The 19213-nt window shown below is 41.3% G+C and overlaps 1 protein-coding gene across 1 annotated transcript; it reads right to left on the reverse strand.

Moving 5' to 3' along the window:
* Positions 1-4026: 4026 nt before the first annotated feature.
* On the reverse strand, positions 4027-18923 carry TMEM175 (transmembrane protein 175; the record flags this gene model as incomplete). Its single annotated transcript, XM_080638447.1, has 10 exons — positions 18805-18923; positions 18331-18369; positions 17113-17210; positions 13032-13083; positions 11701-11736; positions 10392-10475; positions 9381-9545; positions 7948-8026; positions 6155-6296; positions 4027-4690 (listed from the first exon to the last, which is right to left on the reverse strand). Exons 1-10 carry the CDS (start codon positions 18892-18894, stop codon positions 4027-4029), a joined length of 1449 nt encoding a protein of 482 aa, XP_080494573.1. The 5' UTR covers positions 18895-18923.
* Between the last annotated feature and the right edge of the window lie 290 nt (positions 18924-19213).

The following is a 19213-nucleotide window of genomic DNA, read 5'->3' on the forward strand; positions in this document are numbered from 1 at the left end:
TCGCAAAATGGGCCGTGCCCGCTACCCCGCGACACAAAATGGAGTAGCCGACGGCGTTTTCTCTTCCTTGGAGCCGCGCCCGGGGAATCCGGTTGAGTTTCATGCTCTCGTAAAGCCAGGGACTTGAACCTTCGGCCTTAGTGACATAATTTTAAATACCTTGCGTAAAGTTAAGCGTACGCACTGAACGGGCCAGGACGTGGTGAACTCGCGGCCGTGCTGTTCTCTGGTAATCAAGACACGGATAATGGAATTTCTTCTGCTGAAAGAAGCCTGACATGTTTCTGTCTTCAGGGAGTCTGAAGGAAGGCTCTCGGTACTCCGTCCATTTGTAGCATCACGAGGTTTTTTTTAGTTACTGTTGTGTGTCCTGTACCAGTAAGACCTGAGAGTGGCTGCAGTGTATGTAACCTATTGCTTCTGAGTTTTGGTGTTGAATTTTTTACATTTTTTGTTTACTTTCAGTGGCAAGAACTCAGACACTTTGAGCATTACAAATGAGAGGTCACTGCTAGGTTCCACAAACCAGTGTCAGCTGTTAATGCCGAAGTAGATCACCATGAAGCTCAATGCCAAGTCACTACCAAACCACTGAGGTTACTAGTGGTACAGTGATTGCCTGTTCAGCCAGCTGACAGTTTCAAAATCCGTAAATACCCAACAGTGGAATGATTTTAATTAAGTGCTTTTCAGGGTTACTGATGGAGCCTGATACATTCAAAATGCCAAAATGCTCCATTTTTTAGTGATTTTGAGCAGTTAATTGAATGACATCGGTATGTTAGATGTTTACACAGAAAGCGCTGAAGCTCTGAGAAAAAAAAATCACTACTGCTCTTCATTTTGTACAATATACGGAACTGATATTCTGGTCTTACCTAGTGATGCAGCAGGCAAGTCGGACTACAAGTCATGATACTACCCCATCGCATATGGAGAAAAAAGGAGGAGTACATGGTGCCATGTAGTTACCTGTGATAAAATCTCAAATGATAAACATTGAGATCTGTGCATTTTCTTCTCACCACAAGAGCATTTGTCTGTGCCACATGCCATAGTTACAAATAAGTTACCTGTTGCTGTCCCAAGTAACCTCATAGGTTATCAAGCTGAAGTCTGCAAAGTTCCTACAGTGAATTTAAGCTTTGCACACTACTGTCAAGTACTCTCACACTGAAAAATCAAACTAAGCAAGTCCAAAAGTCCTGGTGACTGACTTTATTTTACTGAAAAGTCTGATCGCAAGAGCTGCCCATGGTTTATCAGATGCCAAACAACAGCTTTGACTATGTCTGCTGCAAACTTACATGGAAGTTTGAGTCATCAGAAGTCTCAGCTTCCTGGTTAGTTGTAAGAGAATTACTTGTACTGACTAGTTGTTTTCAAGTAAAATGGAAAAAGTTGTAAACCATATGCAATGTTCATTGCAATTAAACACAAATCCTGTCTTTGCAAAGAACTACAGCTATGACTGTTACTCTTCTAAAGTAAAGTAAGAACTGTCTACACTCATCATTATTCTGAAGGCTTCAAACTGAAAGTGCATCCCTAAGCAGTCTTTAATAGAATTTTTCAGCTAGCACTATTTGTATGCAAGGCAAAGATGACAGTGCTACAAGTGATTGTTATCATCTTTTAATGTCTCGAATGGATTAATCTTGAACTTGAATCCATTAACGAGGCTAACTGGCCTAAACAAACAAAATAGCTGTCATTATGGGATCACAGTTGTGAGGCTTTTCAAATACCCTCCCATGCATTCCCATAGTGGTAATGACCTGTGGACATTAATAATTATGTAAAGAGCAGCTAGTTATAGTTAGATTGGGAATGTTCTTCCTACTTGAGAATCACGCAATTCAAATTAATGTCTCGTTCTGAGATGCAGTTTGTTTTCTCCAGAACTTCCCAAAACTATCAGAGTAATCCTAAATCAATTCTGTTTATACAAAACCTCAGGTCAAAGTTTGCCTTCAAGTTTAGGTTCTGAGATACTAGTAAATTTGATTTAAATAATGGTATCTTGACTACAAGCAAAGAATCCAGTTAGCCAATACAGTAGTATTTATACACAGCAATTTACTACTCTTCAAAGCATCCTTGTAATGAAACGCCATGGTCAGATTCAGTTTCAGGTCTTGTTTTCTTCAAGTACCAACAGAATTTGAAGCAGCATTTCTTTACATCACATTACAAGCTTTAGGGTGTTTCATAGAAAATCACAATGATTGAGGTTGGAAGGGATCTTGATGATTTTGAATGGAAAAGAAATTAAAAAATGTCTGACATAATTTTAACTGTAGACATCAGATTTCAGTTTCACCTGCAGAGCAGAAATAAAGGGCTAGAAGATTTGGGTTTTTTCACTGATGAAAATTTATTACAAATACACATATTCACTGCTCATTATGTGCCTGCTGCACATTAGAAACAAAACCATATAGAACAAAAAGTGCTTTTATTAAGTATCAGAAAAACACTGCGATACAAATGCAATGCAGAATCCTCCCAAAAGTCATTCTACCTCAAGTCAGGTATAAACTCCCTTGGATATCTGAACATACACTCTCACAAGAAGTATGTAATACTAACAATTACATATTGGTATCAGAGTGCTTCAAGCCAAAAGCACAAGTGCTTTCAAGACTGATCTCAATTAAAGTGAGATACCAGAATTTGTCTTCACTAACAATTACTCCAGACATAGTTTGCTACAGTATTTTTAATTATTTCTTTTTTAAAGGAACAACAAAATCCCTCAAATGCCTTTAAATACGGCATTAAAGTTGTCAGGCACTAAGACAGTTCAAGATACAAACTAAAGACTCTGCCAAAAAAGAAATGTAAAGGCTTCCAGGGCAGCCAGAGGCTAGATGACTTTGCCCATTCCTTCTGTACAGCTCTCTGCAGGGTAACTTTTGGTAGGCATAAAGCTTATTAAACTGAACCGTAAGTGTAGAAAAACTTCAACATGCCATGGACTGGAACCTTTACAGGGATAGGTTTTTTTGCTATCTTGCTCAGCAAGACTCAGAAACCTGTGGGATCCCTTAGTTGGCTTCTACTTAGGGAAGAACTCCTTACCTGATGGGGAATTCTTATTTGTGGCAGGAAAGTCACATACTCTCTCTGAATATGACATAATGCCATCAGAATGGACGGAAGGATGTTCTCTCAATATGAAAACAGACACAAAGAGCCTGAGAAATCCAAATCTTTCATTTCAGATGAGCACCTGCTTCAGAACTGAAAATAAATTTACCTCTAGTCCTCTTTGAATCACCTCCCTGGGAGATACTAAAGCTGGTTCAAACTTTGGATACATAACCACATGCATCCTCACGTGTTAAATGCATCATTTTTTTTTTCTTTTAGAAGAGCAGATACGCCTGAAGAACTTGTGTTCAGCTAGCCTTGAAGACTGCACATGGACACAATTGCGACTCCCATCTAAACCCATGCTCAGCACAACTCAAACGCAAGTAGCTTTCAAAATGCCATCACAAGTTCTTGACTATGCAGAAGAGACATCGTAACTTTAAAAAAAAAGGGTGACAAAAGGGGACAGACTAGCAATCTGTGTGCCATGATGCACTATCCAGAAATGCAGAGGTCTCCATGCCTTTCAAGCCTTGCTCCCTATCTTACAGTAGCACAGCCAGCTTCTGTACCTGTGTTTGACTGCCATAATTGCTGCCCTATGTCAGAAAAAAGTACATTTTGCAGGGTATCTGTGCACTTCTTAATTGATCATCACTGCAGTTACATGTCAAGCAGCATTTTTTTTTCACAAGGGTAACTCTAAAGGAAGGGGAACATGCTTTTCTTTGTATCTGCTATTTACCCAGTTATTTCAATTACAGGTTTTGGAGACAGGGTCTCAAGCATGACCAGCTAAAACTTAAATATGCCCCAGTTATGGCCAATGGAGGCTTTAGTTTAGGTCAGAATAATCCAAACATGAAGATTATGCGAGTCAGAAGAACTGAAGTTAATATTCTAACTTCACATGCACTGCACAGAAATTCAGGACAGTGGTTCAGTAGGAGACAAACATGCTTCCTCTTCTTCTAACAATACAACCTTCCGTCTGGACAGAGACATCACAGCCCTTAGGATAGTTAAAGCAATTCTAACAAAAATGCGCAAGGCAAGAAAAGCAAATGGAATTACAATCTGCATAAGATGGAAAATTGCTGTGCTAAATTCACTTAACAAGCATGTTAGAAAGAAGACCCCAAGGCTTACACAAGGGTAGAGAGCCAGCTTGGCAAACATGAAGGCATGCTCCTTGCCCCCATATCTAGCAAAAGGATGCAAAGTTTCCCTTTCATGGAGGAGGGCTGTAGTCCATATTGCAAACTGAAATATGCTGGCAAAGAAAGTGATAACACAGCTGACCTGAATGGCTTCTATTTCATTGTGAGACTTCTCTGCAAACTCACTGGTCAGCTGGTAAGCTAGTGGAAGCCCACCAATGAAAGCCAATGAAAGTATGTTAAGCAGTCCCATTAATCGTGTAGCTTTTGTTACATAAAGGAAAAGTGAGTGATGGACAAACCACAGGAGACCGATGGTTACAAATGAGCCGAAGTATGCAAGGTAGTTTGGCCCATATTCACTCAAAGCTTCAAGAAGGCTGCTGTGGAATTTCTCCTCAACTTCTCTGGGATCAGGGACATTGTCTTCACTGTGGAGAGAAAACTTTACTTTGCATGTTACTGTTATAAAAACACATCTGGAGCAAAACTGAACTACACTGTTTACTTTGAGCAAGTAGAGAACAGGCATCCACTTTGTATTTCATAGAATCACAGAATTATAGAATAGTTAGGGTTGGAAAGGATCTTAAGATCATCTAGTTCCAACCCCCCTGTCATGGACAGGGACACCTCACACTAACCATGCCACCCAAGCCTTTGTCCAACCTGGCCTTGAACACCGCCAGGGATGGAGCATTCACAACCTCCCTGGGCAACCCATTCCAGTGCCTCACCACCCTCTCAGTAAAGAACTTCTTCCTTATATCCAATCTAAACTTCCTCTGTTTAAGTTTTAACCTGTTACCCCTTGTCCTGTCACTACAGTCCTTGATGCAGGAGTCTATCCTCAGCATCCTTGTAGGCCCCCTTCAGATACTGGAAGGCTGCTGTGAGGTCTCCACGCAGCCTTCTCTTCTCCAAGCTGAAGAGCCCCAACTGTCTCAGCCTATCTTCATATGGGAGGTGCTCCAGTCCCCTGATCATCCTCGTGGCCCTCCTCTGGATTTTTTCCAACAGTTCCATGTCCTTTTTATGTTGAGGACACCAGAACTGCACACAATACTCCAAGTGAGGTCTCACAAGAGCAGAGTAGGGGGGCAGGATTACCTCCTTCAACCTGCTGGTCACACTCCTTTTGATGCAGCCCAGGATACAGTTGGCTTTCTGGGCTGTGAGTGCACACTGAAGCCGGCTCATGTTCATTTTTTCATCGACCAACACCCCCAAGTCCTCTGCAGGGCTGCTCTGAATCGTTTCTCTACCCAACCTATAGCTGTGCCTGGGATTTCTCCGACCCAGGTGTAGGACCTTGCACTTGGCATGGTTAAACTTCATAAGGCTGGCATCAGCCCACCTTACAAGCATGTCAAGGTCCCTCTGGATGGCATTCCTTCCCTCCAGCGTATCAAATGAACCACACAGCTTGGTGTCATTGGCAAACTTGCTGAGGGTGCACTCAATCCCACAAATTTCTCCAATTTGTGACTTAGAAACAGCATTTCAAATAACAGCTCTGCAAATAAATTAGATCTGAAAGGAAGTCCCAGTCTAAGTTGGCATTCCTTTGGGTTCATGTAGTAAAGTTGCCTTCAGTGACTAAATACCTTTTTTTGATAAAAGCCTTTTATCTGAAAACATGACTAAGCAAAATTGAAACTTTGTTCTTTAAGAGTCTCTACCCCAGGACACATTACATAGACTTATGATCACTACTGCTGAAATGTGGACATCAGAATTATCTTTTCTTTGTGTTCTGTATTTTTCCAGAAAATCATACTTAAAGTAACCATTGCAGGTTTTAGAAGTCAAAGACAATGGAAATAATTCTATTTCCTCAAAATTAGTATTATATTTAATAACAGAAAGCGTTAAGAGGCAACACAAAGCCTTACCATATATCCAAAATGAGCAGGGTTGCTACAATAGCATAGACTCCATCACTGAATCCTTCAACTCGTTCCTTACTTAGAGGCTCACTGAGGTAAAAAGTGAAGGTTTCTAAGCTATGGTGTTCCTCCTCTTCATCTCTATGACCTGGAAACAAACACCAGACAAAATCAGATAGTGTAAACTAGGTATTTAAACAACCTATTGTGACCTCCCTTTCTTTTTCTCTCCACCTGCCAAAATCTTTCTGTAGAAAGAAGGCTGTCATACATCCACACAGGTCAGTCACTCCACTTTTTGGAGCTGTGCCTCTCCCTGAAGCTTATGTTGCTCCAGGCCCCAGAAAGCCCTGTCCTTTAAACTGTATGGCAGACCATTTCCACCAAGTGAATAACAACTCAAAAGCTGTAATAGAACCAAACATTTCAGCTAAACAAATTGCAAAGCCCTAATAGGTGTAGGTCTTCTACTGCATGGGATTAAAAACTCACTGGAGGATGCATTGGGACATCAAATAACCTTCTTTAAAATAAATCCAATCTATGGACAAAAGGTAGGGACTGGATCCTGAACTGGCCAGCTAGCCAAGTTGCACCACTTCAGGAGTATGGACTGAATGAAGAAAAAGCCTCCAGCTTCCAGAGTTAGTAAAGACAGAAACTGAATGAAAAGTATAACCACAACTCAGTCAACAGAGCACTAATTTAAGTTAGTTAGCCATACAACAGGGTGAGACGTACACAGACATGACCTGACTGCAAACCACAGTGCCCCCATCATAATAGGCACAAGCAATGTTCCTACGTGTTTATTATTTGGCTCGGAGAGTCTGGCTTTAGCTGTTTCACATAATTTCGGCCTGTCTACTATTGCTGCCACATGGGGGAGTCGAAGGAATGTTTCTAAATGCAGCGTAGACAGTTGGACTTCTGCTAGGCTGAACAACAGCAGAAGCACAAAGGTGTTACTCTTCTGACTCACCTTGGGAGTGCCAGTTCAAAAGACGTGATCTGTTCAGTGGTTTTGTGGTTGGTTTATATTGCTCCCAAAAAGCGGCACTCCACTTTTTAGCTGAATAGGTTGCATGATACCACCTTTTCCTTTATTTTAGCACTGGCAACCTCCTTCTCAGCACAGTTTAAGAGCAGTTCTGGCTGTTGGTGTGGCTGTGCAATTGTTAGTGCTGACGCAAGGAAGGCAGAAGAAATGTAAGCGAGGAGTGTGAGAGAAGGAAGCACTTATTTAAGATGACTTAAGCCATTTGTGAAGGCATAACTTTAGACCACAGCAGTTAGATTAATGAGATGCAACACCATAAATAATTAATTATCCTGAAAACATTTAATTTATAGGTACTCTTCTTGCCAGTTTGAAAATGTGGGACCATAAGGTGTTGTGGGGAAGAAAGTGATACAAGCATAGAGCTTGCTTCCTATTTTCTTCAATCTCCATGCTCCCTTTTTAGGACAAAAGGTTTAGATCACCTGCAGCCGTCATTCAGGTACTTGTGTGTGTACATGCATGTGCATATTCAGGACAAACCAGACAAGTTTTGCACTCAGAAATGCTCTTTGAATGTGTTGTGCCTTACACAAACCTAGTCACAAATTAAGGTAAATGAGGGAGCAAGAGAGAAACTGCCTGGATGAAGCAGACAGTTTAATAAACCCCCAAATCACTATGTTCCCAGTCTGAAAATGGAAGTGCGACTAAAACTACTTCATTTCAGGCTGTCTGGATAACATGTTGGCAACCTAATAATATATCTGGACAAACACCCTTGAATAATGCTACTCACCAACAATCTTAGTTTTACACCACGTAATGAATCGAGTGAGATGTGGAAAAACGATTACGAGCCCAAGAAGTACATAAGACTATGGAGAGAAAGTGAATACAGTTTAAATTTCATTATCAAAATATAAATTACCTTCCAAGTTTAGTATGAAACTATTGCTCCCAATCATCAGGTATTGCCACATTCAGAAAAACAAATCCTGACCTGATTACATGTAAAAGGCTCATGTGAAACGCACATGCACCTCCTGAATTTTGCACATGCAACTTGAAACTGCTTTTTGATAGCTAATTTAGTACCAGAAAGAAGCAAGATAAAACAAGAAGGGAAATAATTCTGCTAACAAAATGTAGTAATGACTTCACTGGAAGGTGGGGAACTATTCCGTCTGATCCTTGTGGGTCCCTTCCAACTGGAGATACTCTATGATTCTATGATTCTACTACTTATGTCCCAAAGACACCTCAGTGGGTCTTGAGTGATTCACAGGCTTTGCACAAGAGCAACATGGAGACTATTTTCATTGTTACTAATATTAAAAGAAAATACGCTAATGAACAAGGCAAGGGAGAAGAGGGAAGTAAGGGTGTAAGAGGAAAACATATTTTCAGTTAAAATCAGGCCTTTTCACTTTGGGACTCATAACTGTCCTTTTTATCAACAGCAACCCAATTCCTCCCAAATCTGGATATTATTTAAACACTGCTAATTCCCATGGGATCTCTCTCAAAATTCTTCTAAATCCAGTTTTTCCTAAAGAATAAGAGGAAAGGAAGCTCAGGATACATCAAAAAACTAAATTTTTTTTTTTAGTTCCAAGCAGGAGTTCTGAGAAAGATAGAAGTTATTAATAAGTAGGAGCAACTCATTGTAATTTATAAAGATGGCAGAGACGAAGGCTGTGTAAGAGCAGGCCTTAGCCAAAAACATTTGTTTTGAAATGCAGGTTGGCTAACTAGTCTGCTTATTCTGTTTGCTCTTACATCCTGAGTGCAGCAATTATATTTACTTGCCTTCAGTTTGTGCAGTGTGATACTTATTTCACATAACCATACCCATTATCTCACCTACTTCTGACAAGCAAGATGCTAAGTTACAGTTTAGAAGACCTGATTCGAATTAAGAGAAGCATTAAAAAAAAAAAAAAAAAAAAAGAGTAAAAAACCAGGCAGATCAAATGAGGTTAATACTGTACAAGAATATTCTTTCAAAACTGTCCAAACTCATGGATCAAATACATTATGGATTGGTATCTGTAAATCGAACACTTTCAACAGAAAATAGCAGCCATGATTACAGCACCACAGAACTGGCATATTTAAGTTGACTTAAGTCTGCATATTTAACACAGATATAATTATTTTAATACACAGTCCTAAATACAACTAATACAAACTGCTCCATCAAAGTTTTCAGTTAACTGGAGAACTTACCAAAGGAATAAAGAAAAAAGAGCAGATTGCTGCTAAAAAGCATAAAATTGGTCCTCTGAGGATAATCTTTAAGATATGACGTTTATAAAAATTCTGATTTTCAGACACCTGTATCTGTTGATTAAGTAAGTGTGGGTGATAGAATCCATATGCTACTATCACAGCCTGCAAGGAGAAGAGCATTACTGATGTTATTACATATAATACCTGCAGCTTGTAAAATGTAAACCCATAAACCAACAAATTCCAAACCACTCGCAAAATTATTCTTCACTCCCACATGGAGGGCTGATCTTAGAAACTCTGAGATTTCACCATACACTGCATGTCAAGAGTTTGTCTCTTCTAAAAATCCATGTCATGACCATAGATTTTAATGAAAATCTACTTAACAGTAAACTTAAACAGGGGAAGTTTAGATTGGATATAAGGAAGAAATTCTTTACTGTTAGGGTGGTGAGGCACTGGAATGGGTTGCCCAGGGAGGTTGTGAATGCTCCATCCTTGGTGGTGTTCAAGGCCAGGTTGGACAAAGGCTTGGGGGCATGGTTTAGTGTGAGGTGTCCCTGTCCATGACAGGGGGGTTGGAACTAGATGATCTTAAGGTCCTTTCCAACCCTAACAATTCTATGATTCTATAATGAAGTGGAATAAAGACTTCCATAATAAGGAATATGTAGTGACAAGGACTGAGGCTGAAAGACCGTGTTCACTCAGCTATGTCTGCATGGCTCAGTAATGACCTCAGCAGGAAAAATCAATTGCGATTTGCCCAAGAAATTTTGAAGAGTGGGAAAGGAATTATTATTTTACAGACATTGAGATCACACGACAAGGCAACCTTTCATCTTACATACAGATACTATGCTATTACAACCAACACAACTTTGAGAAAGAATGCTGTACAAACAAAAAAACCCATTTAGCAATTACCCATAGTTAATAAACATATTTTAGTTCTACCCAAGAAAATCTATTTAAAAGTGAAAATTTAAATAGAAGCTGCAATACCTGTATAAGGCCAATGACAACAGCACAGACACTGAACATGAAAATGCCAAAAGGTACCTCTGGAAAAGAGGCCATTAAGGAAAACTAGAAAAAAAAGAATGCAACTAGATAAAATATTTAAGAAGCAATGTACGAATAACCATGGAAAAACAGAAGCACTCTTCATTTGATATTGAAACTCAAAAGCCTAAACAGTATGTTGCATTTCAACATAATTCCACTCAGTGCAATTTCTAGCCACAAACACAGGCCAGCATCCCAACCAAAGACATCTAGAGGGATGGCTTTGCTTTTATGTTGATACTGCAAAACCTGAACCTCTCTGACACTATCTCCATAATAACTACAGACTGGCTTGTAGCTGAGCATAATGTTTAACAGTAGTTTCAGTGGGAAAAAAGTTGATAGTTCTGAAAATTCTTTTTGAAGAACCTTTTTGAACCTTTTAATTTCTCTACCTCCGTGGCTTCCTGTTATATTAATTTATGCAGTTTCATTAAAGGAGGGAGGAAAGCATGGTTTAGTACCAGGGTAACATTGACAACCTTCCAAAAATTACTTCAGCTTCAAGTCAAAGTAAAAAAACTATGTTCTGTTGCCGACAGATAATTTTAATGACCACAGCCTTATTTTTCCATACTAACATTTATATATATATAAAACACAAAACATATTCACAGAGAAAAAGGTGCCTCTCATGTAAATCTGTTCTACACATACAATAAAAATCAAGATGCATTTTAATCAACTGTTTTGTTCTGCTAATATGGTGTTCAGTTGCAAATATTCTTGCCAGCTCTAAATGTTATCTGACCAAAAATTGTGCAGAACATCAGACTTGCAGATTTGCAGATGAATGAATGGCTGTCAGAATCAACCTTGCTGTCAAGTCAAAATGATACCAAAAACTGTCTAGGTTACAAAAGGAAAATATCCTATCATCCAAAGAGGAGTTTGAAACACAGCTTTAGCTCCCTTACAAAATGTAAAACTACCATCAAACAACTCTGACATTTTTCAATACAGATGCTTTTTCAACAAGAAATCACAGGAAACTATGACTTCCTGTGATTATAATTTTTCTTCTACAATACCCATTTTCTGCCTGGTCTATAACATGCAGTAACTGAAGGTTATAACATGTCCTCATGAATTTAAAAAAAGTAAGGCTTAACTATTACAATGGATTCAGGGTTTATACAACAGTAACACTTTTCTGGGTTTCTGAATACTTTGGTAAAGTCTCTCCAAATAAATGAAGAAAACCCCCCTGTAATTTAAACATGCCAAATTTTAGAAAACTACTTACTGTGTATGGCAAGAAGGTTATGATCATCATACAAGCCTAAGAAAGAAAAAAGCGTACTGAAACACTAGGCAAAATACAAAGCAAGGAATTCCCTCATTAAAGGTATGTCCAGAGAATGCAACACAAACAGATCAAATACTTGTGCTGTGTCATGAAAAAAACATATTTCTAAGGTTGCTGAGCTCTGACTGTAACAAATGGATAGCTCTGTACACATCTTCCATGTTTGCTATCTAGTCTGTACAGGCTTATTTTAGAAAATGCTACAGTTTTGTTACCAATATCACAGGCAAAAGTTTACTGTGGTTCTTAACAGACTTCTTTGAAAACAACCAATGCCAAAAGTACCACACCTTCTAAGGAGGAGTTTCTGGTTTGGCGAAAACATTTGTCTCAGATTACAAATACTCTGTATGTAAGGAAGCCAAATTAAAAAAAAAAAAAAAAAAAATAGCCACCTCAAGCACAAAGAAATGCACTGCTTTGAAAACTACATTAGATAAGAATTACGTGCCTTAAGCTTGTCCTCTGACATAATTTCCTGTAGTGTTATCTCATGGAGTTTAAACTCAGTATTTCTATTAAGAAAACTAAACTAAGTGTGTGGTTGCACATTGTCACAAAAACAAAACTATAAAGAATATAAAATTCTAGACAAAAGCACAATATGTTCACCATTGCAGCATCCCCATTATAACCACTAGTAACCAAGATACTACAGGGAGGCTTGTAAAAAAAAACAAACCAAAAAACCACAAGAAACAAAAAAACCCCGTAAGTAAATGGAGAAGTTTCAAGACAGAAGATTTAGGCAAACATAAAGCTCAAAACACTGATTTAGAGATTGGTGTCTCAGTGGTAGGTTTTGAAGGATCACATAATCCTGTTTCAGATAGGCTTCTGATTTGCTTCTGGGCAACTTAACAGAGAAATGGCTGAATACTGTAATTCAAACCTACCACTAAGATTTTTTTTTTTTCCCCACCAAAGATGTAGCATTTAATTTTCTTAAGCCTGAAGGACAGATACTTTAGCTGAACGTAGATGAACAATCAAAAGCTTTTGCCACAGGTGCCTCCTCAGTTCCCTCAGATGAACTTCAGTCTAACCTGCTGCAGAGCTTCTTTTGGCTTATAGTAAAACATGTGGAAGCTAAAAGCAAGTTAGTTACCAATCAGCCACTCTGGCAAGGAGGAATTCAAACTCTTTACAGCCTCCCAACTAGGAAATTTTGCAGAGTTATGCTATTTAAATTAGAAACTTTTGGATAGGTACATACAGACTTACGAAAAATAGCTAGTTAAACACTCAGTTTATTTGACAAGACTCACCAGATTTAGAAGAGCGAGGACATCATCTATAAGCTCTATCACCTGAAACAACCTTTCAAGGCAAGACAAGATATTATGAACAAGCCAGCTCCCAAAATATATGTTTTACAACACTGTATACAGTTGTACATTTATGGTATTATAGGAGAACCTGATTTCCCTTCATCCAGAATTTATACAAGTAGTCCAAAACTTTAGCTCAAGCATGGAAGTAATTTGTTAGAAAGATCTAAAAAGCAAGATATGAATAGTCAATCTCAATCACGGAGAAGTTATTAAAAACGCCATTTCTTTTTGAAGGGCAAGTGGCATATGATGCAGCAAACTGGCTTCCCTGCAACTCTATCCTTCCTCTACATCTGAAATTATGTATTTACTTTGAATTAAATTTCACTGTTAACAGTCAGTTCATCTGTGAAGTCATCCAGATGTCAGTTCTCACCCATCAAGTTACACATCATAAACCTAACAAGGCAGTGAGCTACAAATGGATAAAATTCCTTGGAAAATGCAAGATACGGGGTTGATTCAGAAGCAGGAGTTAAGAATGATTTTCTGGAGAACTTGCACTTCACTATAGGATGAAATGCAGCCAAGTCACAGGGCAGGCTACTGGTGTACTTTTTCCAACTGCAGTTTGTTCCAGAACATTTTTATATTTTGCCACCTGACACACCTGAGACAGGACAGCTAGCGAACTGCTGGTGAGCTGCACAAGGCTTGGGAGCCACAGGCGTGCAAGCCATCATCAGCTGTCAATTGATCACCTATTCAACACAGGCAAGGCTCAGAATTAACTGGAAACTGACAACCTGTGCTCACTGCTCAACCAAATGCTTCTGAAGCATGAAAAAATGCAGACTTTCACCAGCAGGCACTGTCTGTCCACTGCTCACACAAGAATATGAGTGAGCCTATTTGATACTCTGATGCCAAAATAAAACTGCAGGCACCAGACTGACTTTTCGTTTGTCAGATGAAGCAGTGACGTGTAGGGATCTGAGACATGCAGTAGCACTGCACAGATCTTCCAGAGCAGATTCAGATGTTCAGAGTCCATCCAGAGTCTCAGATTTTTCTTTGTCTCATATTGCCATGTGAAGAGCTATTATTCTGATTTTCTCTGAGTTTTACTTTGGAGAACAGAAGCAAATTCATGCTGTGAGTGCCGAAGTATTTTTAGAATTTTAAGGTTTAAAATTATTTCTCCTGAACATACAGCATAGGGTGTTTGTGGGTTTTTTTTTTTTACACAAAGATGATAAGCTTTTCTTCCAAACTGGCCCACATCTTGTTAATGAAATTCCTGCTTCACAGAAGTGTTGCTTAGAATCAACAGAACCAGTCACCCTCCACAAAACCCCAACTACGCAAAGACTATGCCTTAGCTTTTTTTTTTTTTTTTTTTTACTTAGTTAGGGTTGGAAAGGACCTTAAGATCATCTAGTTCCAACCCCCTGCCATGGGCAGGGACACCTCACACTAAAACATGTCACCCAAGGCCTCATCCAACCTGGCCTTGAACACCGCCTGACAACCTCCCTGGGCAACCCATTCCAGTGCCTCACCACCCTCTCAGTAAAGAATTTCTTCCATATAAGGAACCTAAACTTCTCCTGTTTAAGTTTTAACCCGTTACCCCTTGTCCTGTCACTACAGTCCCTAGTGAAGAGTCCATCCCCAGCATCCTTGTAGGCCCCCTTCAGATACTGGAAGGCTGCTATGAGGTCTCCACGCAGCCTCCTCTTCTCCAGGCTGAACAGCCCCAACTTTCTCAGCCTGTCTTCATACGGGAGGTGCTCCAGTCCCCTGATCATCCTCGTGGCCCTCCTCTGCACTTGTTCCAACACTTCCATGTCCTTTTTATGTTGAGGACACCAGAACTGCACACAATACTCCAAGTGAGGTCTCACGAGAGCAGAGTAGAGGGGCAGGATCACCTCCTTCGACCTGCTGGTCACGCTCCTCTTGATGCAGCCCAGGATACGGTTGGCTTTCTGGGCTGCGAGCGCACACTGAAGCCGGCTCGTGTTCATTTTCTCATCGACCAACACCCCCAAGTCCTTCTCTGCAGGGCTGCTCTGAATCTCTTCTCTGCCCAACCGGTAGCTGTGCCTGGGATTTCTCCGACCCAGGTGTAGGACCTTGCACTTGGCATGGTTAAACTTCATCAGGTTGGCATCAGCCCACCCCACAAGCATGTCAAGGTCCCTCTGGATGGCATCCCTTCCCTCCAGCGTATCAACCGAACCACACAGCTTGGTGTCATCGGCAAACTTGCTGAGGGCGCACTCGATCCCACTGTCCATGTCACCAACAAAGATGTTGAACAAGACCGGTCCCAACACCAATCCCTGAGGGACACCACTCATTACCGGTCTCCAGCCAGACATTGAGCCATTGACCACAACTCTTTGCGTGCAGCCATCCAGCCAGTTCTTTATCCACCGAGTGGTCCACCCATCAAATTGATGTCTCTCCAATTCAGAGACAAGGATGTCGTGTGGGACAGTGTCGAACGCTTTGCACAAGTCCAGGTAGATGACGTCAACTGCTCTGCCCCTGTCCATCAGTTTTGTAGCCCCATCATAGAAGGCCACCAAATTGGTCAGGCAGGATTTGCCCTTAGTGAAGCCATGCTGGCTGTCACCAAGCACCTCCTTGTTTTTCATGTGCCTTAGCATGCCTTCCAGGAGAATCTGCTCCAAGATTTTGCCAGGCACAGAGGTGAGACTGACGGGTCTGTAATTCCCCGCATCATCCATTTTCCCCTTCTTGAAAATGGGGGTTATATTTCCCTTTTTCCAGTCGTCGGGAACTTCACCTGACTGCCATGATTTTTCAAATATGATGGCCAGTGGCTGAGCAACTTCATTCGCCAGCTCCTTCAGGACCCGCGGATGGATTTCGTCAGGTCCCATGGACTTGTGTACGTTTAGGTTTTTAAGATGCTCTCGAACCAGATCCTCTCCCACAGTGAGCCTAGGGTCTTCATTCTCACAGTCCCTGCATTCGCCTTCCAAGACTTGGGTGGTGTGGTCAGAGCCTTTGCCAGTGAAGACCGAGGCAAAGAAGTCATTAAGAACCTCAGCCTTCTCCAAATCCTGGGTAGCCAGTTCTCCTGATAGCTTCCGAAGGGGGCCTACGTTGTCCCTAGTCTGTCTTTTACTTGCTACGTACCTATAGAATCCCTTCCTGTTATCCTTAACATCCCTAGTCAAGTTCAATTCTAACTGGGCCTTAGCTTTCCTCACCTGCTCCCTAGCTTCCCGGACAGCATCCCTGTATTCTTCCCAGGCCGCCTCTCCCTGCTTCCACCTTCTATAAGCCTCTTTTTTCCTTTGAATTTTCCTGAGCAGCTCCTTATCCATCCAAGGATAAGCATTTACTTATAAAGGCAGTGTGATAAAAGTACTAATGTAAAGTATCAGCTTCAAGTATTGAATTACAATTGCACACCTCTGTTAGAATGTAGACAATCCACTTAAAGGAAGAATATAGTAATATTTGTAAACTTAAAAATTCAAACAAAAATTGCCCTCATTCCAATACGGTGTGTGCACATCAATCGCTTTTTAACTACCAAGATAGGGGCAGGTAATGGTGTCCACAGCTTATAAAATGAAGGATCTGCGATACTGCAATTGATTTTGTGAGAAGCATTGCTCAGAACCGAGAGATGGAAGTTTTGGGCCAGCTGTGTTAATAGTAGTTCATCTATTTGTGTAGCACACAAGTTATGAAGTCATGCTTTTTCAGCATAGTTAGAAATTTAATTCCATCTAGAATATGAAGTAAAATGAAGAGCAACTCTAATTTCAGATATATATAGTGGTTTTTGTTTTCCCTTTATCACTGTGTATCACTTACACCACTGTAAGTGATACACAGTAAGTGGTGTAAGAGTACATTATTCACTGCTTAGGGTAGCATTTCTTTACAATTTTTTTTTTATGTTATCCAACAAAAGAGAATTCAGAAATTTCTCAGCAAGACAGAAACATATCAGACACATGGTTACTTCCTGCCCTTTTAAACAACAGGTTTTCTGTAACTTTGGGGTTAAACACCCTGTTCGTACCTTACATGAGCTGCCCATGCCACTGTGACTATTAAGAAGGTCATTAAGTAGACTGCAATTTTTGCTAGAAGAAGTTGCTGAACACTTTCACCTAGTTTCTGAAACAGAAGTGAAATGCAGAGACAGAGAAAGGGAAGTTAAACGTTACATTGTGACATTATTAGCAGAATCTGTAAATAAGGAAAGTCATGCAGCCATGTAACGTATTTTTTTTGAAAATGCCTGCCAAGAGTACAGTTCTCTTCCATCTTTTTACTACGATGCAGAGAAACCGGTTTACTAGACACTTCTAAGTGTGCTGAAAAGTGTAGTTGGTGGCGTATGAGGTACCAACACATCTCTCCAATCTGTTTCCCAATGCTCTGTTCACCTGGCAATTAATTTATGCACTCTCTCCTCACTGCTACTGTAATAACACATTTCAAGGGAGGGCTGGCCACAAAATGTCTCTTATATTTTCTTAGCACAGACTTGTGGCATAGGAGCAGGTTTCATGTGATGACTGTTAACAATGAGGAGGGGGAGGGCTTAACCACAACAAATTTTTCATGTATCACCACAACGGCTTAAATAGACTCCTGGCATATTTGCAGTGTTACTGTTCACACCTGAGTTTCCTTAACTAAATGATACAAAACATTTGCATCTAGGTCTGGTTTTAAGAGCAAGAAAAAAGAAAATTCCTGATTAAAAAGAACCCACTCATTTATCAAATAATTAATATATGTCTCCTAACGTTCCTGTTTCTTTGAGAAGTTTGTTTTCTGTAGTCTTCTTTTTTCCACCTTTGCTTACTCTGATTACATTTATTATTAACTTGGTTTAAAACCCAGCGTTCAGTTCGCAGTATGTAAGCAACTTCACTAAGTGCTGATGTATTACCAAAAAGAGCAAATGCTTTCTGAAAGATGCTTTGGTCAGACGGGCAATTCATTTTTCACACAAAAGTAACTGGACAAAATCTATGGCCTACAATATATAGCTCATTCAGGTTTTATATCACAACTTCTGCAGATTACACAGACCTTGAGTATTTAAGCTCTTCACCCCAAGTTCAACAGATGTTTTTCCTAGGGGAAATTTCTGTTGGTTTTAATGCTGCTTAATGGCCTGAGCTATTTGAAAGTCTGGAACTTGAAATGGAGTGGAGGTGCTAAATTAGGATGTTACATGTACTTGAACAGTCAGAAGGTAGTTAAAACAAAACACAAATGATACCTGATCGGGATGTATTTTTGTGTGAGCCACAGGCAAAATCTGAAACAACAAAACGTTATCAGTACGCGACGTTCTTTCCCTTATCGAGAGCTTCACTAAAACCCAACAGACTGCAGGTGCCCGCAAACTTCCGGATCACGAACCTACCAAGAGCCCGCAGTCCTGTAAGGACAACGCTGTCCCCGCCACCCCCCACATGCACCCCGACCCTGCACTGCGGCCAGGGAACAGCCGCACATGGCTCCCCGAAAGCGCCGGACAGGCAAGGTCGGGACCCGGAGAGCCCGGCACCAGCTCCCGCTGCTCTAGTGCTTTCCTCTCGCCGACGGGCCCCGGGCCTGGTCGCGCTGCCGGGGCCGCCCTCGGCGCCAACCTGCCCCGAGCCCCGCAGTGCCTTCGCCGGCGGCCCGGGGTTCGCGAACGGGCCGGGCAGGCTCTACGCCACGGCTGGGCCGGGCCGGGCCGGGCGCTCACCATCACCGTGGCGATGATGGAGAGCAGCGCATCGCTGTAGGCCAGCAGCCGGTGCGACGTCTGCGTGCTGCTCCCCAACTCCAGTTCCATGCCCCGGCCGCGCACCAGCTCCGAGTCCTGGCCCGGCACCCCGGCGCCTGGAGCCGACATAGCCGGGCTGTGCTCCACCCGCGGTAGGGGCGGTGCTCCCTCTCCCACCGCCCTCTGTGGGGCGGGGAACCGCCGCCTCGGCCTCGGGGAGCCTCGGGTCTGCCGTGCGGGGAGCGGCTGCGCTGAAATTGGTGGCTGAGGCAGACCGAGGGCGCTGGGGGAAGAAGCAGTGTAATAAAGGATGTGTTAATGTCTTAGCGCCACCAAAGCTTGTTACAACCTGAAGTACAGACACCGAAGATTACATTTACCAGAGGCT

Source organism: Psittacula echo (assembly GCF_963264785.1).
Source record: "Psittacula echo genome assembly, chromosome: Z".
Lineage (NCBI taxonomy): Eukaryota > Metazoa > Chordata > Aves > Psittaciformes > Psittacidae > Psittacula > Psittacula echo.